At 36.2% G+C, this 27,561-nt stretch overlaps 1 protein-coding gene across 1 annotated transcript in view; it reads left to right on the forward strand.

Annotated features, from left to right (window-relative positions):
• The window catches only part of MSR1 (macrophage scavenger receptor 1), an 86,468-nt gene that overhangs the window by 9,728 nt on the left and 49,179 nt on the right, over positions 1–27,561 (forward strand). The window contains exons 2-5 of the mRNA XM_051964695.1: positions 14,878–14,991; positions 15,347–15,460; positions 18,894–19,210; positions 24,185–24,371. Of these exons, the coding sequence (XP_051820655.1) occupies positions 14,880–14,991; positions 15,347–15,460; positions 18,894–19,210; positions 24,185–24,371 (730 nt within the window). The 5' untranslated portion in view covers positions 14,878–14,879. The remainder of the gene's footprint in view (positions 1–14,877; positions 14,992–15,346; positions 15,461–18,893; positions 19,211–24,184; positions 24,372–27,561) is intronic.

A 27,561-nucleotide genomic window follows, 5' to 3' on the forward strand; every position in this document is an offset into this window, starting at 1 on the left:
TTTCAACATGCACTTAGAAGGGACTCCTGTAGAACTTGGTGATTCATCTGTCTATCTTGGGCAGGTAGCGCAGACAGATAAGTTGTAGAGCCTGGAGTTGACCAAGAGGGGAGTGGGGTGCTCTGCCTTTGGAAATGACTCCACTTAACCTCAACTTCTTATGAAAAGAAGTGTTCTTCTATTTCACAGGAACATCCTAGCAATTTTTCTATTTGGTGGTGGGACATAGAATACAACTATGTCCAAATAATCACAAAAGGCAATGGAAGGGTAAGTGATGAGTATGAGCAGACTCTGTTGTATAACTGTTAAAAATGCTAAAGACTAGTTGCTTATGTGGCAAAAAATTAGGAGTGACAGATGGACAACCAGAATGCATGAATGGTACCCACTTAGCATTAGAAGAAAGGGAGAAAGACCTTTAATACTTTGGGTGAACTCCCAGTAGTGAATGTATGGAGTAGGAGAGACATGGATGGACAGTTTGGGCTAGATTTCACTGGATATCACTGAAGGGAATCTCTGTCACGATGAGATTGTAAATCCATTGGAATATTTGGATATATTCTAGAAAAATACTATCAATTCTGTGGATTTATATTATATACTGATAATCTCAATTAGTTTCTTTACTGATTCTCTGCATTTTCCTCAATAAATCTTCATGTCATCACCAAATAGAGGTGTTTCTCTTCTCTGACAATGCTTATGTCTGTGATTTTTTTTTCTTCTCTTGTAGCTACCACACACATTTCTAAACTTAGATTAAAAAAACAGTGAAATCATCTTTTGCTCCTAGATTACTTGGGGAAAGCTTTTAGCACTTTCCCCTCTATCTTTTTGGGTTTAAGCACTTTAAAAAAAATCATATTAATGTAATAACCCCTGTAGGGGCTTTCTTGTCCAACTTGCTGCCACTGGCTGGTTATATCACCCAAAGGAGAGGGGTTACTGCTACAATTTTCAAGGTTCTGGGGGTAATGCTATGGGATACTATTCTTCTCAGCCATAGCTCACAAACCCCAAACAACTCCCAGTGTGCTTACTCGTAATAACCAGCCAGTAAACTTTAAAAATTTTCTAATAAAGACATTCATCTCAGACATGGTGATTACACAATACACTCTCCCATAAAAACAACCAGAGTTCAGGAGGGAAGAAGATTAGTCATAAATTTAAAGTACAAAGGTGGTATAGGGAAGACATATAGCCAGGATATGCAGGATACAAACTGCAACGTCTTGCTATCTTTTCTCTCTGGACAGTCTTCATGATATTCTCTTGAGGATGATGGACAAGCTACTGACTGTTTGATTGGACTTTGTTTTTGCAAGAAATTGAGGGGATAGGAGGATTGAATGCCTAAATTGCATATGAGAAGGCCAGTAAGATGAATGGACTCTTAGACAGCCTGTCTGCTCAGATGAGCTGTCTCCTAATAGGAATGGTACCTTAATTAGATAAGTTCATGCACTACTGTGCTGCTAGATTGGGCCAGTTGTTGGATACTATGTGCTGGACAGAATCAGGCAACCTGCTCTATTTCTAGGCACCAACTGCCAGACAATCTTTGGCAGCTCAGTAGCACTGCTACTAAATCAGGGCTACCTGATGGTACTAGAGGCCACTTCTTCTATGGGAAGCTGCTGCCACTCAGCACAGGGACGTAGCTCAATGACCAGACTCTTTTCAGTATACACTGAATGATTTATTAGTCTCACTATCCTATATAGAATTGCAGCCTTTGTCCACCTTAAGTCATTAATTTGTCTGGGTGGTACAATGCTTTCTTCAGCTTGAATGTTACTGCGCCTCTTTTCATTGTAATGCTATAGAACTCTTTAAATTTGGTTCTAACCCTTAGGATCAACAGAAGCCTCAGATCTGGGGTTGTTTGTCGACTGTGGGGTGGAGTTGGAATAGGGATTACTTTTCAATTTTATAAATCATTTCTGATCCCATACCCTATTTTTTTCATTTGCCTTTCCTTGAATTGAAATAGAGACAGCTAGATGGTACCTAGGTGCTAGGTGCCTAGGTGCCAGGTGATGCACAGAGCACTTGACTTGGAGTTAGGAAAACTGACTTCAGATCCAGCCTTACTAGCTGTGAAATTCTAGGCAATCCACTTACACCCATTTGCCTCAGTTTCTTCATCTGGGAACTAGGGAAAATAATAGCTCCCTGCCATATACTGAGTGCTACATGAATGCTAGTAATTGTTATTGTTGTTACTATGATACTGATGCCACTAATAATAATGATGATGATGATGGGGTGGTAGGGAGGATAATGAAGATGATGCAGATGTTGATGGTTATGATGATGATGATGGTGTTCGTGGTAGTGGTAGCGGTGGTGATGGGGATGGTGTTAGTGATGGTGGTAGTGGTAATGATGGTGGTGTGATGGTGGTGGTGGTGGTAAGAATGATAGTGATGATAGAGATGGGAATGATGGTGGTGATGATTGTAATGATGGTGATGGTGATGATGATGGGTTGGTGATGGGTGATGGTGGTGGTGGTGGTGGGTGGTAATGGTCATGGTGGTGATAATGGTGGTGATGGTGATGGTGAATGGTGGTGATGGTGATGGTGGTGATGGTGGTGGTGGTAGTAGTGATGGAAATTCTATAGAGGTGAGTGATTAAAGACAAGTCCAACTGTCTTACTGGCTTTCTCATATGTAATTGAGTCATTCAAGCCTCCTATCCCTTCAAATTTTACATCTGTCAGCCTCTGTTTTACATTTCAGCTTTGGCTGAAATCCAACTAGATTGCCCTCCCCATCCATTACCAAACTGTACTCTGATTGCACTTCATGATTTTGTTTTAGGGTAGTTTTTTTTTTACATAACTAAGTGTTATGCTTTTTCAAAAGCTTTTCTGCTTCTATTGATATAATCACATAGATTTTTTTCTTTAGTATTGAATGTGATTAATTTTGTTAATTGTTTTCCTAGTATTGCTATTTTTTGTTTTGAATGTAATTGATTACATTAATTGCTTTTCCAGTGTTGAATTATACTTTTATCCTTGGTTTAAATGCCATTTGATCATGGTGAATAATGTTTGGGCTATATTGTTTCTGCCTTTTGAACAGAGTTTTATTTAAAATGTTTGGATTAATGTCCATTAGTGAGATTGTTCTCTTTTTTTTTTTTTTTTTTTTTTTTTTTTTTTGCTTTAGCATTCACTGATTTAGGTATTAGGGCTATATTTGTCTCATAAGTAGAATCAGGGAGTGCATTTTCATTTTCTTTTTTTTCCTAGGAAATTATCTGTTCATGATAAAAAGCTTGATACAGTTCACTTGTAAGTGCATTTGGAACCAATCTTGCTTGTCTCTATTCCCCCTGGCTATTTCCTTTATATCTAGTGCAATTTCATTTTTTGAGACTGGGTTATTTAAGATCTCTCTTTCATGTTCTAGGAATTTGAGCATTTTACTTTAACTCTTAATTGCCAAGGATACAACCTATTATCCATCCTCATCCTTCTATAATATCTGAAATTATAGTCCAATCTATCCTAATCATTTTCTCTTCTCTAAGTCTTCATGGAAATGACCTCTCTAGTTCTTTTCTTACCTGCATGGTGACTACTTTTCTTAGTCTCCTTTTCTTGCCTATCACCCATGCCACAACCACAGATTATGGTTTATAACAAGGATCTGTTCCAGGCCCTCTTCTTAGGCTTGCTATCTCAACTTTTTCTTTGAGTAACCCCATCCTCTCAGCGTTATCTTTGATTTCTTGGAGTCCCACGCAACACATTTAGTTGTCAATCCTTGTCATTTCTGTCCACTTTTCTCTATTTACATGGGCATCTCCCTAGTTCTGGCCCTCATCATCTTTTATGTAATCTCTTGCAATGTCTTCCTAGTTTTCTGCCCTAACTCAATATCTTCCCACTGCTAAAAGAATATTCCTTAAGCACTGATCTAAGCCATTTAACTCTCCTGCTCAGTATATTTCAATGGTTCCCTATTTCTTCTGGCATAAAATATAAATTTATTGGTTTGATTTTAAGGACCTTCACAATGTGATCCTATCCCACCTACCTGTTCTTATTATGCATTGTTCCTCCTTTTAGATGCTATGATCTTACTTACTTGATGATCTCCATCTATGATATTCAATATCCACTTTCTATACTTTAGCTATACCCTAGACCTAGAATGCATTCTTCCCTTTGCTCCATCACTTAGAATGGTCATTGTTCCTCAAGGCTCATTTTCTATATAAAGTTATTTCTGGTTTCCCCTCCAGTTGCTAGTTTCTTTCCTCCCAAAAAATATTTCCTGTAAATTTTGTATATAATGTATATGTAACTAAATATACATGTATCTCCTGACTAGACTATAAACTGCTTATGAACAGGGACCATGTCATTTTTCATTTTGTATTCAAGGATTTTCCATAGTTCCCAACAAAATTTTGCTGAGTGAATGCTGGTTGTCTGATGCATTGATTGGGTTTTTAAAAATTATTATCTTTTTTATATTTAAATAATTTTTCTAGAACAAAATGTCAAGAATATTAAGGGCAGCAATGAAAAAAATATGAACCTAGCAATACCAGATTTCAAACTATACTACAAAGCAGAAATCATGCAAACAATTTTGGTAATGGTTAAAAAATTAGACTGCTTGATTAATGGAATAGATTAAATACACAAAATACAGAAGCAAATGAGCACAGCAATATTGTGTTTGATAAATACAAAAATCCTAATTACTGAGATAAGAACTAACTATCTGACAAAAATTGTTGAGAAAATAAGAAAGTATTCTGGCAGAAACTCAGTTTAAACCATCATCTCTTTTCATTATTATGAATATGACAACATCATCAAACATGACCATTTCCCTATCTAAAGAAAATGAATAAGACTCTGTGAACTTTCAATAAGTACCACTCTATTTTAATTTCAAATTGAATGTGTCACTACTAATAATTTCCTGCTTAATCATTACCCTTTGAGAACTGCTGTTCTCCCTTGGTTGTTGTTGTTGTTGTTTTTAATACATCACTGCCAAACATTTTGTTTCTTCTTCCTTTTTTTGGTATCACTGCCACTTCCTTTAATATGTTCCTAAAGCACCAAGCCCTCACATTTGAAAAAAATCCCTTCCTTGTACCAAATAAATGTAGTCATGTAAAACAAATTCATATATTGATCTCATTTGAAAATGCCTGTCTCCTAGTACACCATCTTTTTGTGAAAAGGTTAATAATATTTTGTTATCAATCTTCTGAAGTCATAATGTGTGATTGTGTTGATCACCTTTCTTAAGTCCTTCACGATATTTTAGCACACCATGTTGTAATCATCATATAAATCTTTTCAACTTTCTTCTCACTTCATTCTACATAATTTTGAACAAATCATTCTAGATTTCTCTGAATATTTTTTTTGGTAATTTTTATGCCACTAAAATATTACATTATAATGAAACATTTTCATTCAACCATTTTCCAAGGCATTAATTTTCTTACCAGATGTTTGCTTCAATATAAAGTACTAGTGTGAATATTTTCTGGGGAATTATGATTCTTTTGCATTTTAGATGCATACCCAATTCATCAATCTATTCTTTCTTTTATTGATTAAAAACTGTTTAAATATATTATTCCCTAAAGAATGAACTCCCTTTTCTGTCCCCCCAAAGCTTTGTTATATTGCCATATTTTTGTTATTTTCTTGGTTGAGTTATTGTAGCTTTAGGGATCAGTTCTTTGACTTACAGATACTTTAGGATTAAAGCAAATTATCTTCCTTCTTTTGCAGCATATACACTTGGGATTGGGCTACTATTTGTCCTCAACTTCTTCCATTACAGGATATATGGTCTGCTTGATCCTGTGTTTCCATCCAGAGAGAAGCCTTGGGCAGAAAGCTGGCCCCAATAGGATTTCCAGTCTCCCTTCCATCAGTCATAAATATTCTTTCCCTTCTAGTCTGTGGCTCTCATCATCTTTCCTCTTTCAAATTTTACTTATATTTTCACTGACCTAGACTGAATCTTTGGTAGGATTACAGGGAGAGTCCCTGCAATGAGACTCTGAGTCACAATCCTACATGGCTACTTGAGTTCATTATACTGAGTTTATAGTAGACTGCAAGGTTGGCTTACTGAGAGGGAGTTTTGAGTAGTCAATTCCTCTATTATTTAATGTACCTCTATCCTGTGGTATCTGTTTTGTGCATTAAGCTTTGATTCATTATGTTGTCTGAAGTTTTGAAGTATTTGCCTAATTATTGGCAGGCTGTCTCCTCCAATAGAATATGAGTTCTGGAACATGGCAACTATTGTAATATAGTCATTGTTCATTGTGTGTTTCTGCATATGGCTTTCCATCTCCCATTTCTTGATTTTGTACTGGCCTTCCCCCACACTTGGAATACACTATTTCCTCACCTCTATCTAATAGAATGCCTCATTTCTTTCAAGCATACCTTCAAACACTTTCTTCAAGCTGTTTAAGTATCACTTTTGACACCAAGGATTCAATCTGAGTGAGATCCAGGGACCAAAGAATTAATGAGTAAACTTCAAGGAGCTCATGAAATCAAATAGGGAAAAAACTGTACTTTCATTTTCACTAATCTCAAATTAAACTTTAATATTTTTTTAATTACTTAAAAAAACTTTTTCTAAGAAGGAGACATGGGCTTCATTAGACTACCAAAGTATTCCAAGATGTAATAAACATTAAGAACTCTTGCTCTATATGAAGCTTTCCTGATCCCTCCAAATACTAGGGGCCTCCCTTCTTAATGACCTACTCTTTTTACACTATATTTTTTCATTTATATACATTTGTTTTATCCCCTCTTTTGCCCCTAAATTCAAGGTTCTTAAGAATAGAGGTTTTTCATTTTGATCTTGGATATTTCAGTACCTAGAACAGTGACTAAAATAGTAAGTACTGCTGATTGATGTTTGATTGATGATTAGGTGATGAAAGTTTCATCCAAGCTCAATTCTGAAGGAAGGTGATGGCAGTGTGGGAATGAAGAGTATTTCAATATGGCTGAATCAGAGTATATGAAGTGTGATATTAGTCTAATAGGAAGACTGGATTCAGAATGTGGAGGGTCTTAAATCCACTAATCAATCACCAAGTCTTTATTAAATGCTTATTCTATGGCATTCACTGAGCTAGGTGTTGACAATACAAAAACAAAAGTATGGAAAAAAGTTCCTTCCTTTAATGACTTTATACTTTATTGGAGCAGCAACGCACACACACACACACACACACACACACACACACTTATGTACAGTCTATGCAAAATAAATACAAGGACCTTTTCTGGAAGAGGCAAAGCTGGATTTGATTAGGAAAGGCGTTCTGTAGAAGAATTCAGCGAGTTAAATTGAGTTTGAAAAGAAACTAGGAATTCCAAGAATTTTTCATAGTCAGGGAATGTTTTGTTTGCTTGTATTTGTAAGCTGCTTTAACCAACAAGTTTCCTAGAAACTTCTCAACCATATAGAAATGTGTTTGTCATGTGACATCTAGACATCTAGAGAACTTCCTTGACATTGAGTACTGTTTTTAAATAACATGGAAGGGAACAGTCAGCCCAACTCATAGCTTCTTAGGCTTTGAGTTTGAAGGATCCTCAGGGGCTATCTAGTCAAATAGTAAATATTTACCAAGCACATCCCTAGGTATAGTGAGTGTGTAATAATAAATGCTTTTTTATTTATTCATTCATATGTGATTTCATATGAATCTCCTCTAGTTATATAATTCTCTGATGACATTCTGTGCCTCACTTCTCCTGTAGAGAGATTGGGACTGACTAATCAAAATAATGGAATATCTCATTGAGAACTCCTATAGGATGGAGATTATTTTTGTTCTTCTTTGTAGTCTTAGTTCTTAGCACAATGCTTGGAACATAGTAGGTATTTAATAAATCCGTCTTGATCTACTAACATGGGGGTGTAAAGATTGCAGGAAGGTGAAAAATGAAATCCTAAAAAGTAAATTCTTAGGTATAGAAATACATGAAATCAAAGTGGGAAAGATGAACTGGAAAATATGGATTGGTTAAGAGGTCAGTGATCAATATAAACATCAATACATGGTATTCTAAAAGTTTTAGAACAGTTTTAAGTTTTGAAAGCTTAAAACAGTTTGTGGTAGGTTTAGTAGAAATACGACAGAAAGAGAGATGTAAGGACAAAAAGTTATGGTTTAGAGAAAGGAACTAAAAAAGACAATATGTACAGTAGGTAGTGTCAAACTAGGAATCAGATAGAGCTGAATTTGAATTCTGCTTCAGATACTTATTGTGTGTCTCTACCCTTCTGTGCAATTCCATGAAATGAAAGTACCTGGGCCTGATATTTCCAAAATCCCTTCTAGCCTTACATCTATGAGTTTAGCTGGAAACTGTTGGACTATTTGGAGATTTGATGATTGCAAAAGTAAGTGACCCCTTAGGAAACCATTTGGGCAGGTAGTCTAAGTGAGATGAATAGTGGGATTATTGGCTTTTAGAAATTTTATGCTTCTGGTGTAGATCAACCAATAACATTGATAGTGAAGTCCCCAGGAGTTATGAAAAGAATGGATTAGCTTGGAAACAACGAACCACATATAGATCTTTTGGAGACATAAATTTGCTCTGGATCCTTCTCTCTCCTAGCTTTAACCTTGCTTTAAAAATACGTGATATTTAAACATTAAGCCACATTAACCAAAGGTAAGTTCAGTGTGAATAGATGCATGACAAAAGGCTACTCTCTTTAGAATATATCACTGCTCATTCCAATCTCCATGTTGGCAAAGGAAAAATATTTACTCCACAAGAAGCAGCTAGTTTTTTCCCCCTTAAATGGTACCCAAATCACCTTTCTCCTTTATTAAGTGTTCTAGGATATTAAGACTGGAAACAGTGCTGAAACCATTTGTTCTCCTAAGTATAAAACTAGCACACACAAAAGAGTCTTTAGCTCCTTAGGCTTAACACCTTCAAGTGACCAGTATGCTATCATGGTAAAGAAACCCTGAACCAATGCTATATCCTTGCTGATTATCATTTCCACACTCAAAGTTAAATATACTATTAAAACAAAAGTAAAAAAAAATCATATGAATGCATATATATAACCTATATTATATTGTTTGTTGTCCCAGGAAGGAGGAAGAGGAGGGAGGGATAGAATTTGAAATTCAAAACTTTAAAAATAATGAATGTTTAAAATTTGGTTTTACATGTAATTGGGCAAAAAATAAAATATCACTAAATAAAGTTAAGAAAATCTTTTTTTTTTAATCAATGATGGTCTAACAGTGTCTTACTTCCTTTCAGTTCTAAACCTCAATTACCAGATTGGTCTGAGTCCGGCCTGGCCTCAAATGCATATATACAGGTCAGGAAAGCCTTGACAGCAAAAAGGGAGACAAGGAAATCTTAGATGTCAGTACCTGGTGCATGGAAGGAGGGGAGGCTTGATGTTTCATCACGAAGGAGAAGAGTGAATCCCATAAGAAGCAAGGTTTCCATTTCACAGAAGCTTTAGCTGGGAGCTGGGCAAGTCCTCCAGATTTGAAGCTTTGAAAACAGGGGCTTGGATCCCCACTCTGTCTCTGACAACTTGCATGGTCTTATACAAGTCTCTCCTAAAGACAGGACTTTGCTTTCTGTGCCTTTATAATGAAAATATTGGAGTTATCCTTTCAGGTTCTTAGTCCTGTGATCCAGACCTGACATCTCTGAAAATAGTTATTTGTTAAGGGGCAGATCAATTCTCAGAGAGCCTCCATAGTTGTGAATCATAACATCTGAAGGAGTTGAAGGGCAGCCTTTGCTAACACAGGTGTTGTGGACTGGGAATGAGATAATTTGGAGGCAAAGGGAAGAGGAGAGAGGTCAGACAATGCAATGGCCTCTCAGTCAGAGAGGTCACAGAACAGCAACTGCCTCTCAGGCTCCTTGTATCATCCTCTCATAAGAGGAGATCCACTCTGCAGGTCTGGGTTGGATTTCCAGCAGCCACTGTCAGGTGGCTCCCATGTATTCCAATAGTTATTAGGATTATCTTCCCTTTAAATAAAACTTTTCTTTGTTTAAAAACTGGTGAATGAGGGATGGTCTAGAAAGTGGAAGGACTGGGCTAAATGATTTATATTGGCTATGTCTACCCCTCAATTTCACCATATCTGCTGAACTCCATTTCCTTTTTGCTAGAAATGGGATCTGAAAGCAATGTTTCTATGAGAAATAATGTCTTCTTTTGAATTCATCAACAAATGATTAAAGGAAGTGAAAATAATTCACTTAAATTGAACAAGTGGGAATTTCATGACCACTTATGAAAATAAGGAACGGCAGGAAATTGGCCAGAGTCAATCTGACTGTTTTTCTGCCAAATCAAATTTAAAGAGGCTAGAGTACGCAGATAAAAGACTGACATTTTGACTTGAGACTTGACTGTAGATTTCAGTTCCCAGAGCTGACTATCCACACTGTCAAATTTTTCAAAAGTGCTCATTTTATTATTTCAGTTAAAGGATATGAGAAATGGTCAGAAAATCCCAGGGTTACTTTAAATTTAGTCATTGAAGATTTTAACCATTTTCCATGCAAAATGTGGTACACTGGCAATTTCTCTTGCCTTGAAACCAAAATATCTAGGCTGCAATTCTGCTTCTGTCACTTATAAGTTTTGTTGGTATAGAATCTCTAAGGATCTTCATTTTGTTATTTGGAGAGAGACAGAGATAGAGACAGAGAGGGACAGAGAGACACAGAAAGAGGGACAAAGAGACACACACAGAGAGACAGAGAGAGACAGAGACAGAGACAGAGACAAAGACAGAAAATGCCAGACACAATGATCTCCAAGGTTTCTACCCAGTCCCAACATCTGAGGATTTGGAATAAAAAAGTTATTTGGTTATTTCAAGAGCAATGGAGAGACATGTGATGTGTTTAAAAAAAGATTACAACATATTGCCCACAATAACTTGAGGCTAAGAAGGACAATTATATATCCAGTAGGGATAGCTGGAGGAGGTAGATGGGTGACAATGAATGCAGCCCTTAAATATATCCAACTTTTACAAAATGTAAAGAACACTTATATAGCTCAAATTATGAGAGAAACATTTAATTATAGAAAAAATAAACCCTTTGATTCAATTTGTTCTAATAAAGGTCTCATTTCTAAGATATATGAGGGACCGATTCAAATAAATAAAATGAAGAGCCATTCCCAAATTGATAAATGAGTCAAAGAATTTGAAAAGTTGGTTTTCAGAGAAATAAATGTAAGTTATTAATAGACATGTAGAAAATGCCTCAAATCACTGCTAACAAGAGAAATTCAAATTAAAACAATTCTGAAGTTCTACCTCACATCCATCAGATTGGCAAAGATGACAAAAACAGAAAATGGCAAATACTGGAGGGGTGGGAGGGAATCAGAGACATTGAAGTGTTCCCTGTTGTGGAGCAGGTAATAGGTCTAGTCAATCTAGGAAGCAATGTGCAACTGTGTCCAAATGTTCCTAAAATGTTTGTGCTCTTTGATTCTGTAATGATACTACTAGGCTTAGATGTCTAGAGAATTTAAGAAAAAGGAAAAGAGTACATACAGTATTTATAACAGATTTTTGTTGTACTGGTTATTGTTTCTTGGTCCAAAGAACTAGAAACTAAGAGGAAGCCCATAAAATGAGGAGTGACTGAATGAATTGTGGTATATGGATATAATGAATAGCCATAAAAAAATCATAAAAGGGACGGTTTCTCTGAAACCAGGGAAAACTTTTATGGACAGTTGTTGGAATCTTTACAAACTGCTAACTCTTTAGAGTTGATGTTTTGGGCCAGAACTTTGAAACAGATATACATGCTATACATAAATCCATCAATATGGGAGGCATGACACATAATTTACATAAGCACATAGCAATATAACACAGGCTAGTAGTAAGGTAACATATAACATGAATCAACATGAAAATTTAAGTACTGCAATAGTCTCATCAACAATTTTTCATCTCAAGAAATCCAATGATTCTTGCAATTACATAAAATACATTAGCACATAGCAATATAACACAGGCTAGTAGTAATGTAACAAGTAACATGAATCAACCTGAAAATTTATACATGTCCATAAGTCCTAGAAATAGTCCAAAAGGATTCCATTGTCCATTAGTTCATGTGCCAGGAATCCAATAGTTCCTGTACACTCTGAAGTACTGCAATAGTCTCATCAACAATTTTTCATCTCAAGGAATCCAATGATTCTTGCTGGTTTTTTCAAGAACTAAAACAGTCTCATTTTGTGTTAAGAAAGCCAATGATTCCTGAAGATTTTAAAAGTCCTTTTAACTGTCTCATTGTCAGCCATGCTCTTTCAGTGTCAGATGTTTCTTAAATCTCCTTTGTTTTGAAGTTTTTCTCTTTCTGTTTCATCTCAGGGAATCCGATGATTGTTGCTGGTTTTTCAGGAATTGAAAGGTGAAGATTTTAAAGTTCTTTTAACAGTCTCATTGTCAGCCATGCTTTTTCAATGATGAGCATAATCAGCAACAGAACCACCCGATATTTCTTGGGCCTTCTCCTTCGTTTCAAGGGTCTGCTCCGTCTCTCTGAGATGGACAAGGCGAATGCAGCTCGTTGGCACCTATCTGATTCCTTCTCTACCTGTAGAGATACAAGTAAACTCTCTCCCCCAAGCAGTTAGTACATCTGGTTCCTTCCATTGACCACTTTCTGGATCTCTCCACATCACCTGGCAATTATCTAAAGATAGTGGAGCTGCTCGCACTGGACACTGCTCTTCTGATGGGTTATAAAACCTGTCTGCTGGAGCCAGTGCATCTTTATCAAAGATTAAAAAATTAACTGCTAACTCATTAGAGTTGATGTTTGTAAAGATTCCAACAAATAGTTGCACAATAAAATGAGCAGAACCAGAAGAACAATTTATAGAGCAACCATATTGTAAAGACAAACAACATTGAAAGACATATAGATTCTAGTTTATTGTTAGTATGAATTATTTATGGAGATTATTGTAATTTTAATTACTACCCTACTCTGCATCAAGAAAGGAAATGCATCCATTACTCTCTTTAAAGCCTTAGAGATTTTCGACTGCCTGCCCAAAAGAGTATATATCCTTGGTCCTGACATTCAGCACCCTCTGACCTCTGATACTAACATACTCATTCAGTCTTATAGCATAAAAATCCACATTGGGTCATTCATAATCCAAGCCCAAGGGACTACTCTTTATACAAGATGAGTAAAGCATGATCAGATAGCAATTGGCCTGAGAAAGATCTGTGGCTTTATTGGATTGGGTTATTAAGCAAATCAGATCTTGAGTTACAATCTTCTAGAGATTATGAGGTGAGTGTCTGTATATTCCACTCATCACATATCATCTGGAGTACTGTGTTCAGGGCTGATTCTAGAGTTTAAGAAACTAAACAGGAGGAAATCAGGTCTTTGAATCTATGCTGTAGGAGAATGAATTGAAGGAATTGGATATATTTCACCTGTACCAGAGAAGTCAAGAGGACATGAGATGGGGATGATAACTGTTTTTAAGTAATGTCTTCAAGGGGATCATGTGGAAGAAGGATTTGACTTTTTTCTGTTAAACCTAAGAGATCAAAACCAGGAGCAAGTATCTGAATCTGCGAAAAGGACAATAGTGTCTTAATTTGGGGGAAAAAAAGCCAACAGCAAATGAATTGCCACCAATTAGAGCTGTCACAAAAGGAATGCATTGCCATGGAAAGTGACAGATTCTTCTTCATTGGCTATCTCCAAGCAGGTGCTGAATGACCCATTATAGAGAACATGATAGTAGACATTCCTTTTGTATATGTGTACAACTCAATGGTCAATAAGTTGATTTCCAACTTTCAGATTCTGTGATTTTTCATTCTTATCCTTCCCTTTATCTTTACTGTGCTTTAGAGCTACTGTTCCTCCTACCTGACAGAGCAGTCCAATCTAATAGTCATTTTTGCCCTTCTCACTCTTTGCCAACCAATTTTAGATGTTACAAGAACATTGATTCTTCTTCCTTATTTCCTTGGAACTCAGCTTAGGGCTTCCTATACATCAGGCACTTAATGATGTTAAATGAATGAATAAATGCATGCATTCACTTCTTAATCCAAAGGGTTATTTTCCATTCTGTTGTTGGTTTAAATCAATGATTTAAACTCAAATAGAAACTGGGGCAACTAAGCCATGCATAAGGATTCCTACAGGCCACAGATTAACTGAGAAAGGCATAAATTAATTTTATGTTTTATTTTAATTTTTTTGTTAAATATTTCCCAATTACATTTTCATCTGGGTCAGGCCATATTGGGCAATGCTATTAACCATAAGGCATCTGGAATGCATATTTGACAACTCTGGTTTAAATGCTCCATTCTATTGCATTACATTTTTGTTATTAATGTAACAATTATCAAAATTTCCTTCCTTACAGCAAATAAATAGTCATACAATGAATGGAGATTCCAAACATGTCTGAAAACTTGGGCATACCTCCTATCTGCCTGTTCCCCTAAAAATGACTGAATTGTCTGTTTTCTTACATAGGGAGGACAATTATGTTTAAGACCACGAGTACATCTTTAATGTAAAAAATAAAACTGTCTTTTACTATAAATATAACCGTTGGCTAGGAGAATGAATATGCTTAATTCCAGCACATTAATTTTTAGATTTTACAACCCATTAAAATTGAATCATAATTATAAATCATAATTTAGCATTTTATGCCAAATAACTCCAAGGTGGCTTGCTCCATAAACATTTCACTTGTGTTGCATATGAAAATATATTTTTCAACTTTTTTTTGGCAGTAATGGAAAAGTGGGATAGACTTCCCAATAAGCAAGAGGAGAACTGTGCTTCAGATGGTTACTTTGATTCAGTGAGATTTGATGCCAGAACCATGACAACGAAACTTCCAGAAAGTGAGTTACATTTAATGAAATGGAAACCTTGAGCATCTCCATTCTCTGTGATTTCAACAGCATGTGCCTCAATCTCATTGTTCCTGCATCTTATATAAAAATCCCAAAACCCCACTTTCTTTAAGAAACCATCATTGTTAGAATGGCTGAAGCTTTTAGCTCTATCTGAATAATATCTGAGCTTTCTTCCACCTGCTGACTTTCTTTGATTCTACCATTGTCTTTTATTTAACAAATAAGTTTGGAAAAAATGATAACATAAAATTATTTTAAATATTTAATGTTCAGTAAGAGTTAAGTATAATCTTTCTGGGCCACATAACAAATTTTCTGTATTGTTCATCTTTTTAAATAGATATTCCCAGTGTCTTTGGTTTGCAAGAAAAGCTGAAGTCACAGAAAATTGCACTGGTTGGGCTTTATCTACTTATGTTTGGGGTTTTGATCCCAATCACTGGATTTGTTACAGGTAAAGTATTCATGAGAACAATGATTCAGCAACATATACTCCAGGAAGCAAAGCCAAATTGGCTTCATAAGTTTTCCTGACACTGTATCTCTGTACTTTTGCAGTCCTCATTTGCTAACATGGGTGTATTTCACATATATTTATGTATTCATGTGTGTATTTATGTTTATGTTAAGTCCTCAGTCCATGGGAATCATGGTAGATATACCATGTTCAGTTTCTGACAAGGTTTAGTGCCTTGTTGTGAGCAATCTGTTTCTTCCTCTCTTTCAGAAAAACAAACAAGAAGGTCAGAGGAAGGAAGAGAGGAAGTGTAAATAGCATCCCTTTGTCCTAACATGGAACTTTTGCTTTGTTGATGGAGAAAATACATTCCACTGCTTTCTCCTTCTGTCTCTGTCTCCATTTGTTTCTCTTTATCTCTCTGTTTTTATCTCTGTCTCCCTATCTCCTCAATCTTTGTCTCTTTCCTCTTTCTATGTCTTAGTCTGACTATTTCTCTGTCTCTCTGTCTCTCTGTGTCTGTCTTCATCTCTCTCCATTCTCTGCCTCCCTCCCTCTCTCCCCTTCCTTCTGTTCCTTTCTTCCTTTTCCTTCCTGTTCTCTCTCTCTCTCTCTCTCTCTCTCTCTCTCTCTCTTTCTCTCTCTCTCTCTCTCTCTCTCTCTCTCTCTCTCTCTCTCTCTCTTTCTCTCTCTCTCTCTCTCTCCCTCTCCCCCTTTCCATTTCCTCTTATAATATCACCCTGTCATCTGAGTCTTACAAAACTATGTCCCTACCTGCTAAGAACAAAGAAAAATAAACAAACAGGCAAAAACAAAACAAAATAAAACAAAACCCACCAAGTGTGTTTATGGGAAATCAAATAAAAGCTCTTTTGGTTTTTTCAAGCTCTTTCACTGTAGCTCGGATCCACTTATCTAAGCTTGTTGTTGGCTCTTATATTAGTAAGGAGATAGAAAAAAACTATTTGTAAGAAGAGTTTTTGTGAGAGGTGAAGAGGATTAGAAATATGGTGATGACTGCGGGATACAAAGAATACTAAGGGAAAGTGAAGAGTTCAGAATTACCCCAACCTGGTAAACTAAATAACTTTGAGAACCATGGAGCCCAAAGGCATCCAAACACTAAACCCTTGGGTGAGATTGAGTAATGTGGAATTTAGTCATGATAAATATAAAAACTAAATTTTAAGGTTTTTTTTTTCTTAATCTCCTTTACAAATCCAGTAGGGAGGAGGCATGATGATATAGAAATTTGTCTGAAAATGATTAAGAAAAGGTATTAATTATTATGCACTTATTTTATTTTCTTTTGTTTTTTATAATAGAACAATAGTATTCCATTACATTCATATATCATAGCTTATTCAGCCATCCCCACTGAATTGACTCAGTTTCTACTTCCTTGTCACTACAAGAAGGGCTGCTATAAATATTTTTGCAGATATGGGTCCTTTTCCTTTTTTTATGATCTCTTTGGAATACCAACCCAGTAGAAAGACTTCTGGATCAAAGGGTAGGCACAGTTTGATAGCCAGTGAGCATAGTTCCAAATTGTGCATTTATTTTGCATGTATACTATCTTATATCTTATATCTAGATCCTTATATCTTCCCAATGGTGATGATAAGCAAAAATAGGATGAGTGATTAATCCTCCTTGAGTCAAAAGATGTGCCTGAATGTTCCCAGAGAACTGAATCTTCCTTCCATCCATCCATCCTCCATTCATAAACATTTTACAAGTGTTTATCATATCCAGGTTTTATGTGGATAAATCTTAACTGGTAACTCAGTCTCCTTCCCAAGAAGTCTGGCTTCTTTTTTAAATACTATTTATCCCAAAATGAATTTCCCTCAATGTTCTTGCACCTTTCATCAGATTTAAGATTTTGTTGCTGATATTATTTTGCTCTGGGTTTTTTTTTAATTATGAAAATCAGCATCTCAGACTTTTTTTTCAGTTTGTAAAAACCCAATTTTAGTGTTCCTACATTTCCCTACTGATTCCAAATCTTGGGTCCAGATCTTTTCATCTGAACCAAATATTTCATTTTAAAAATAAAGAATGCTTTTCTCCCTTTTGTAAGCAATGCATCAAATATGACAAACAGATTGAGTTTATGTTGGGCCAAAATTTGTATCATTTGTTAAAACCTTCAAAAAATTATGCATTTAGAACAAAGGCTGACACCACCTGAGGCAGGGGAAAGCAGTGAGTTTAAAGTTGTAATAACTGGAGACATTCAATTCCCCCCTGGAGAGAAAGGATGGGAGGGAACGAAAGAGAGCAGGGAAAGGGGAAATAGACAGAGGACACACACACACACACACACACACACACACACACACACACACAGATAGAGTCAGAGACAGACAGAGACAAGAAAAGAGGAAAGAGAAAGAGAAAGGAGAAAAGGAAAAAAGAGGAAAGGGAGGGCAGGAAGAAGAAAGAGAGAGAAAGAAAAGGAGGGACAAAAAGAGAGGAAGAGAAAGAAGGATGGAGAGTAGGCATCAAGGAAAGGAAGAGAAGAAGAGATAAACAAAAGAGGTGGAAGACAAGAGGAAAGAGACAAAAACTCACATGACAAGGGTTGAAGGAAGATAGAGAGAGAACATGAGAGAAAAGGGAGGCAAACAGACAGAAAGGGGAAGAGAGAAAGACAAAGAAGAAGGGAGAGACAGAAAAAGAGAGAGAGAAAGACACAGAGAAGGAAGAGACAGACTGACAGATCCAGAGAGATAGAGAAAGAGAGTGGAGAGACAGAGAGAAAGAAGAGAGAGACAGACTAAAAGAAAGACAAAGGCAGAAAGGGAGGAAAAAAATGGAGACAGCTATAGAGACACAAAGTTGTGAAGAGAAGGAGGGAAAGAGAAACAAAGTGAGACAGAGAAAGGGGAGACAGAGAAGCACAGAGTTGGAGAGAGGGAGAAAGGGAGAGACAGAGACAGAAAGGGATGAAGGGAAAGACAGAGTCAGAGAAAGAAAGACAGAGGGGAGTGTGTGTAAGAATCTGACACTTGGAATTCATTTTTCCTCTATACAATGGCTTCCTCCTACTGTCTACTTGCATGTTTTCCAGGTCTTCTCCATATAACATTCTGTCAAAAGTTGAGGAAGTAGGCAGACATGGGAAGTCTGGGCACTGTTTATCCAGTGGGTTGGTCTCTCTGCCCCTCTTAGAGGTGGTCAAAGGCAGGCTACGTACTTTTCTATTAACATGCTATATCCTCCCTTTTAGAATGTGAGCTTCTTCAGGTCAAGAACTGTTCTGTTTTTGTCTTTGTATCTCAAATATTTGGCACAGAGTGCTAAAAGAAAAACTGTTAATCGACTGCTTCCAAACATTTGCATTTCAGGAACTGTAATTGACTTCTACCTATCTACCTAATGTTATTAGTAGTGATCATTGTCATTTTCTTGGACTTCACAGCTCAGGTTCTGAGATGGGGAGTGCTGAATCAGAATTCTGCGTTAGGATTCCCGGGGAAAGGAAACAACTACGAAGCTGAGATGAGATTGAAAAAAATGGTGTCTGGTCTCAATGATACTTTAGAAAAGGAGATTCAACAGATGTCTGATTTAGAAGCAAATCTCCAATCCATCATCTCTGCTATCCATACTCAAAAAGAATCGATAGCTGTTGTTACCAACACTTTAGCAGATGTGAACACCACTTTGCTTGGAATTCAGCTTAAAATAGAGAATTGGAAAAGCACCTATCAAGGGATCATTCACAAACAACAGGAGGTAAGTAAAAAAAAAAAAGTAAATTTTGTGCATTACAGGTCACAATGAAGAATGGGAGCCTACTTCTAAATGGGGACTAGGTCTCTAAAGCCAGGCCAGGTTAACTATAAAAAGCCCCCCCAAGTCAGTGACTCAAAAATCATCTTCCATTTCAGGTCTCCTCATTCAGTCAGTTACTTTGATACTTAGGAGGTTTGCTCAAGCTGCTCAAATAAAGCAAGGAAGAAAAAAATAATAATACAAACACTACCAAACTGACTAGAATCTTATGCCATCTCAAAGCTGGATTATCTAGTCCCTTTCTGCATTTTTGAGGAATAATATAACAAGTGATTCCTTCACTGGAGAGAATAATGTCTTATCATAACTTAAGAATTTGGATGTTCTACCATCTGGTGCAAATATGTTTAGTATTGATATTACTTCATTGTCTCTGGTACCTTTCAGCAAAATGTACCATCTTTGAGTATTTCTTTTACTTAAGTCTATTTTTGCTTTTGCTTTGTCTGAGATCATGCTTGCTATCTCTGTCTTTTTTACTTCAGTTGAAGCATAATAGAATCTAATATATCTTCTTATAACTCTCTTATAATTCTGTGTGTTTATCTTTCTGTTTTAAGTGTGTTTCTTGTAAACAATATGGTGTTGGATTCTGGTTTTTAATTCGTTCCACTATCTGCTTCTGTTTTATCATTTACATTCAAAGTTTTGAATACAGAGTAATCAAGTTTTGATTACTGTGTATTTCCTTCTATCCTATTTTCTTCTGTTTATGCTTCACTCTCTTTTTAACCATATTCCTCCTCAAAAGTATGTCTTGCTTTTCATCATCGATTCCATTAATCTGTCCTCTTTTTATTATTTCCCCTTTCTCTTATGCTCTTCCCCTCCCACATGCTGGTAGATTAAGAGGGATTTCAACATCCCCCTCTCTCTCTCTGTGTGTGTGTGTGTGTGTGTGTGTGTGTGTGTACTTTTCATTTTTAGAACCAATTTCTTTAAGTGATATTGAAGCATTGCCTAAGTCCCATTTTCCCCTTTATTATAAAAGGTCTTCTTTGTATCCCTTTTTTCCCCTTTCTTCTTCTCTTTACCTCCTTTTCTTGGCATATCCCTCTTTCTCATTCCTTCTTCTTCTTCTTCTTCTTTTTTTTTTGAGAGCATCCCAATATAATCAGCTCACAGTTGGTACTTCCAAAGTGGTATCATTCAGGAAGAGATGTAGCCATAATCTGCAGTCTTTGTGTGTGTGTGTGTGTGTGTGGTGTGTGTGTGTGTGTGTGTATGTGTGTGTGTGTGTGTGTGTGTGTGTGTGTGTGTGTGTGTGTGTTTTGGCATTCACAAGCACTAATGCTATTTTCTGGACTATAATCCAGACTATAATATAGTTGATAAATTGTCAGCTAGCCTCTGTCTGTAGTCCACTACCTCTTGAAGAAGTATATTGTATATTGAGATAAACCTACTTTTTATGAAGTTTTTCCTAACTTCAAGGATGAATTGGCCTCTTTACAATTTTACCCATTGCTCTTGATTCAGGAATCAATAGCTTTGTTTTATTTCTTTTTCTAAAATGGGACTGCTTAGTCTATTTACTTCTTTGAAGCTCTGTTAATCTGGACAAGCTATATTTTTGAAAGTATTCTTCCATTTCATTTAAGTTATCCAATTTGTTGGCATAATTTCCTCTTCATTAGTGGCGAGTTCTCCCTTTTCATTTTTAAGACTAACAATTTGATTTTCCTTTTTCCTTTGCTTAATCAGATTTACTAAGGGTTTGTCTATTTTGTTGTTTTTTTTTAATAGAATAAACTCTTACTTCTATTAATTAATTCAATAGTTTTTTTTTTTTACTTTCAATTTTATTGATCTCTTCTTTTAGTTTTAGAATTTCAAGTTTAGTGTTTGACTGGGGGTTTTTAATTTGTTCCTTTTCTAATATTTTTAGTTGCAAGTCCAATTAATTGACCTTCTCTTTCTCTATTTTATGCAAGTAGGCCTCTAGAGATATGAAATTTCCCCTTATTACCTCTTTGTCTAGATCCCATACATTTTGGTATGATGTCTCATTATTGTTGTTTTCTTGGATGAAGTTATTAATTATGCCTATGATTTGCTTTCTTTAGTATGATATATATGAGATAGATAGATATCATTTTTAGTATGAGATTATTTAGTTTCCAATTTTTTTTTTGGTCTACTTTCCCCTGGCTTTTTGTTGAATGTAATTTTCATTGCATCATGGTCTGAAAATGTTGCATTTACTATTTCTGCCTTACTGCATTTGAGTTTGAGGTTTTTATGTCCTATTATATGGTCAATTTTTGTATAGGTTCCATGAACTGCTGAAAAGAAAGTGTACTCCTTTCTGTCTCCATGACGTTTTTTCCAGAGATCTATCATATCTAACTTTTCTAGTATTCTATTTACCTCTTTGACTTTTTTCTTATTTACTTTGTGGTTTGATTTATCTAATTCTGAAAGTGCAAGGTTGAGATCTCCCAATATTATAGTTTTGCTGTCTATTTCTTCTTGCAGCTCTCTTAATTTCTCTTTTAAGAATTTAGATGCTACGCCACTTGGTGCATATATGTTTAATATTGCTATTGCTTCATTATCTATGCTACCTTTTAGCAAGATATAGTGCCCTTCCTTATCTCTTTTAATTAGATCAATTTTTGCTTTTGCTTGATCTGAGATCAGGATGGCTATCCTTGCTTTTTTGACTTCACCTAAAGCATAATAGATTTTGCTCCCACCTTTTACCTTTACTCTGCATGTATCTCCCTGCTTCAGGTGTGTTTCCTGTAAACAACATATTGTAGGATTCTGGCTTTTAATCCATTCTGCTAACCACTTCCTCTTTGTGGGGGAGTTTACCCCATTTACATTTATGGTTAAATTTAGCAATTCTGTATTATTTGCCATCTTGTTAACCCCTGTTTATGCTTTTCTCCCTTCTTTCCCCCTTCCCCCCCTTCCCAGTATTAAGCTTGTGAGCACCACTTGCTTCTCACAGCCCTCTCTTTTTAGTATCCCTCCCCCCACGTTAGAGTTCCTCCCCCATCTTACTCCTTTCCCTCACAATTTCCGTATTCCCTTACACTTAGCTTATTCCTTCCCTTTTCACTTTTCCATTCTCACTTTTCAATGAGGTGGGAGAAGTTTCACCATAAATTGAATATGTCTAAAATTTTTCTCTTAAAACCAATTCTGCTGGCAGTAAGATACTCACTATATTCATTCCAAATAGTTTCAAAATGAAATCTAAAGCATCCCATTCATCATCTGTGTAATTATACTGTTCAAAAAAGGAAAAGAGGTAAATTTTAGATGACCTGTTGTGAAAAACTGATGGTTCTTTGTACCAACTTTTTCCCTCTCTAGACATTTATGAACTGTTTCTTTAAAGACCTATTTGAGAATTGTCCAAAGAATGAAATCAAACTCATTGATTTATGGTTTTTGGACACAATTCTTATTTTTGGAAAACTTGTGTAATATAAGACTTCATATTTTGTGTCTCCCTTCTCAGTTTCCATCATCTTTCAAACTCACTAACAGTTGCGCAGCAATCACAGCTGCCATTCTTTCATGAAGGGCAGCTTAAAGCTCTCATCATATCTTTTCTTGGGCATCAATTGTTTGTTAATTACTTTTTTCTGACATTTCCTATGTAATGACCATCGTCTTTGGTAAAGAAAAGAGAAATAAAAATAGATTTTGAGAAATTGTGCTTTCTCTTCATTGTTGTTAGTTATCATTACCCCATCCATGCTAAGAAGAAATCCAAATCCTCCTTATATCCCTCTTTCTGTCCCACTTGGGTTAAAAAAGCCCTCTTTGTTTTTCATAGTTTCCTTAAAGAATGGGCTGCAACAAGAGATGATGACCCTTCCTTCATTGTCTTCAAGTAGACTCTCTGACCACTTCTAAGAGGGATTGTAGATTAAATCTTTGCTCTGGTAGTGCAGGGGTCTCCTAAGATTCCATCCTTTCAAAGTTTCTCAAGGTCTAGGATTCTGTCAGCAAAGGAAATGTCTGCCCTGACATTATCAATAATCACTCCATTTATTGAAAGGATTTATAGAAAAGGCAGAGAAAGAGAAGATTCAAAATATTTTGTATCTCCTTTTTCAAAAGAACATTATGCTCTTGTACTATTTCCCACCATCTCTCATCATTTATCCTTTCCTTTCCTCATTAGGGAATGAATGAATTAATGAAGAAAAACTTATTGAGCACTAACTACATAGAAGTGCAAAGTAGTTATGGAGACAAATAGAAAAGTAAGACAGACCTTGGTTTCAGGGAGCTCACATTACAATAGAAGGAGAGAACAAAAATAAGAAGTTTCCACTGCTAATCAAGACCATTATGAGGAGGAGGGCAGTAAATAGAGTGCCACCCTTCTCAGAAAGGCCTGATTCAAATGCAATATCAAATGCTTATTACCTGTATAATTGCTTTATACCTTCAGCCTCAGTTTCCTCATATGGAAAATGGGGCTAACAACATTACCTATCTCTCACAGATATTGTGAGGATCAAATGGAATAATATATGCAAAAAAGCACTTTGCACACATTAAGATGTATAAATGCTGCTGCTGCTGAAAATGAATGAATGAATGAAGACAGATGGAAAGATCTAGTAGTCTTTAGGGCACAAAGAGTTTGCTTTGAATCTCCTCTAGTTTAATATCCATTAATAAAAATCATATTTTAAAGCCTTTCTTTGTATGTAAGTGCTGTAACCAGCACTTACTATGCTGCTGGTACATAGTAAGTACTTAATAAATGCTTATTGATTAGCTGAATGACTGGTAGAAAATAAAATGACTAGAGAGACCATAAGCTATATAAAGATAACTATTTAAATATAGTATATTTTTAAAGAAGCATTTCCAATAAACAAAATGTTCATTTATTCATTTGATGAAATAATTTTGCTGATCCTCTGTGATACTTTCCAGGAGACTGAAAGTCTGAAGGAGCACATGTTCAATGTGTCAGCAGAAATTGTGACTTTGAAAAAACAGCAAGTCCATCTGAAAGAGGAAATAAAAGAAGAAATGAAACTTTTGGCTAACATCACAAATGACCTTAGACTAAAGAACTGGGAGCATTCACTGACACTGAGAAATATAACATTAATTCAAGGTATTATCAATTCATTTCACTTTTCTAACAGACACTAACTTGGAAGTCTCTAGAGATGGCTAAATTTGAAGTCACATATCCCAAGAAAATGTTGCTTAGTTCAAAAGGGACCCTTTGCCAATGGGCTGGGATGGAATCATCTAAATACGTGAGGGTATCCTGATATAAGAAGCAGTCTCTTCATTCAGTAGGTCAGTAGGGCAGAAAAATCTAAATAGGGCAGAAATTTGACACAATGCAAAAATCAATATAGTTTCTGTTGTCATATTAGATAAAAGAAAGAGATCCAACAGATCTCAACAGGTTAAAAGGAAAAATGAAATTTTATACAATTGAATTGAATAGGGATAAATGGAATGTTTGACATGAGTTCAAAAAGTCAACTTTACTATCAAGTTATCAGGATGTTGTAGTTAGAAATCAGTTCCTCTGAAAAAGTTCTGGGAAGGGGGGTACAGAGGAAGGTTAATGAGACGCAAGATCAATAGTGCTATCAGATGGCCAGAAAGATGACAGAATCTTAGCCTGTCCTAAGAGGGACAGTGTTCAGAAAGGAAGAGCAGGTATTTGCCTCTATCACTACCCTACTTAGAACATTGATAGAATACTGAAGTTAGTTCTGAAAGTAGAATGTGGACAAAGATGCTCCAAATTCAGAGAAGGGTAAGAATTAAAATAAAGAGCTTAGAGATCATGGCATACTTGGATGAGGTTAAAAAAAAAACTGGGGAGGTTTGACCTAGAAAACAGTAAGGGATGCCATGATAGCTATCTCCAAGTAATTTGATGAAGTATCATGAGGGAAAGGAATCAACCTTTTTCTGCTTGGTCACAAAAGACAAAAGCAAGAATGATGATGGGAAGGGACACTAGAATAACAGAACTAAGTGGTATCCCAGCTACTTTCAACTCAGAGATTCTCCAAGTGATTCTCAACAGTAGATGGGAAGTACAAGACAAAGGGAAACTTTTCCCAGTGGCTTTGTGAAAGGTGAGTAAGGATAAGATTTGAGCAAGAAAAAGTACAAATAATTGACAGACCATGAGTGTCTGAAACCAAAGGGAGAGAACAACTGGCCCTGGGGTTATCTCTACTCTACTGGACTGACCTTGGGTCTAGAGTAGGACAAACAGCTTTTTCACTTCAATGGAGCCAGTATTTCAAGAGGCATCCCCTGTCCCTGGAGGTGTGCAGCATCCTTCCAGAGGACTATTATTACTGCCTAACTCAGCCAATATGTCAAAGCTTATTTCTTAAATAATTGGGTCCATCTGGCCTATGATACAACTGTATTTATGGTTAAATAGATTTATAATAGACTACACTGCCATTCAAATCCTTTGAGAATATTTACAAATTGAAGCTTTTTTATTTTCTTACTGATGAAGTAAAAATGAGTTAGAAATTTGACATGTTTGTGTATTTTATGGAAGAAAATATAAGGCAAAGCTGGAAAAAAGTTTATAGACATCTTCTAGTTCTGAACTTTCTTTAGTCTAGGAAACAGGTGTAGAGATGTAATCCAACTAAGGTTCCATATGTAGCTATGTATAGTGGAGAAAGACCTGGATATAAGTAGAAGACCCAGATTCATATTCTGATCTTGCCCTTTTCCTATCCTCATCTGTAAAAGAGGAAGAATTCCATTGACCAACAGTATCCCTCATCCCACACAGCTATGGTGAATAGGAAATCATGAAGCATCTTTGGGATAAAACAGTGATTACAGATGAATAAGGGAAAGATTACCAACTTCTTTGACAAAAAGACAATCACATTATCTTCTACCCTCAGTAATTTAAGAGACTTTGTGATACTCCAGAATGAGAGTTAGCAAGGGATGATACAGGTCACCTCTGGATGTTCCATGGACCTTAACAAATGCTTATCCTCACAGTTTGGGAGTGATTTATCTGAGGTCATTCAATAATCTAGGGCTGGGAAGAACAAGCCTGAAGTTAGATCTAAATCTCCTGATTTCTATTTCTTTGCCCTTTTGACTTTTCTATCAGGAAATAAGTCACTTTACTTCCTGGCATTTTAAGACTTCAACAGTAAAAGGCCCTGTAGGGATGAGGATGGGAAACTATAGATCATTATATGCTATTTTATATCACAGAATGTTTCCATCTTCCTTTTATTGCCCTTTTAACCAAATCAACAAAAGTTATCGGATCATGAATCTAGGGCTAGAAGGGATCTAATCCCTTCTTTTTAAAGATGAGAAAACTGAAACACAGATACAGATCCTAGAGGGACAGAGGGCAATAGATGGTCAGACTGACTGACAGAAACAGAGACATGCAGACACACAGAAGCATTTAATGAGAATTTTCAGGAGCATCAACTCTCAAGGAAATGCTTAGCTCCAAACCAAATGTATATACTTAGGATAATCCAGAGCCCATCAGGCCCATGATTCATTGTGGGAAATATCTAGTTCAGCACAAACTTACAAAATTCTAGACATGTAGTCCCATATAAGGAACATTAAATTTTTAATGAAAACCCCCAAACCTAAATCCTGTCATTTCTCTGGACAAGAGGATGCCATTGATTAATTATAAATACATGTCTTAGTTCCAGTATGGTCTGCCACATACAAGCATGGAAAGCCTAAGGGGAGCTCCATGAGCCCCACTCTCATCCCAGACAAAGATTACGAAAAAGACAGAGAGAAAAAAACAGAGCTCTCTAATTAGCAGGGGTGGGGGAAAGGTAGTATCCACAGAGCAGATCCAGAAAACTCTTGCTCTTTTGTCCACCAGGCAGAGGAGAGGGTAGAAAAAAAGCTAATGTGTCACATGGGGGAAAGAGACCAAAGTCAAGAGAAGGACCCCAGAAGACCTATATCTGGGAATTCCACTGACTACTAATAGTCAGGACAGGTCACAAGCTACTTTTTGTTAAGATCCAGACCAGCTCTTAAGCAACATTTTTGCTCCTCCATTCTAAGCCTTGTAGATATGGGTCAGAGGGTAGAGGATATTCCCTCTTTTCAAGAAAGGGACCAATATGGAAATGAGATCCTTCTCCATTCCAGATAGAAAGTTGCTTTTTTCAAAATTTATTTGGGGGAAATCATTCATTCTTAAGAATTTTTGTGCTATCTGCAGCTGAGAGAAGGAAAGGAGTTATTTTATCCTTTCTCTTCCCCTTCTTTCAAATAGCTAAATATCATTAGAGTCA

This window comes from Antechinus flavipes, chromosome 6, assembly GCF_016432865.1.
Source record: "Antechinus flavipes isolate AdamAnt ecotype Samford, QLD, Australia chromosome 6, AdamAnt_v2, whole genome shotgun sequence".
In the NCBI taxonomy this organism is placed as follows: domain Eukaryota; kingdom Metazoa; phylum Chordata; class Mammalia; order Dasyuromorphia; family Dasyuridae; genus Antechinus; species Antechinus flavipes.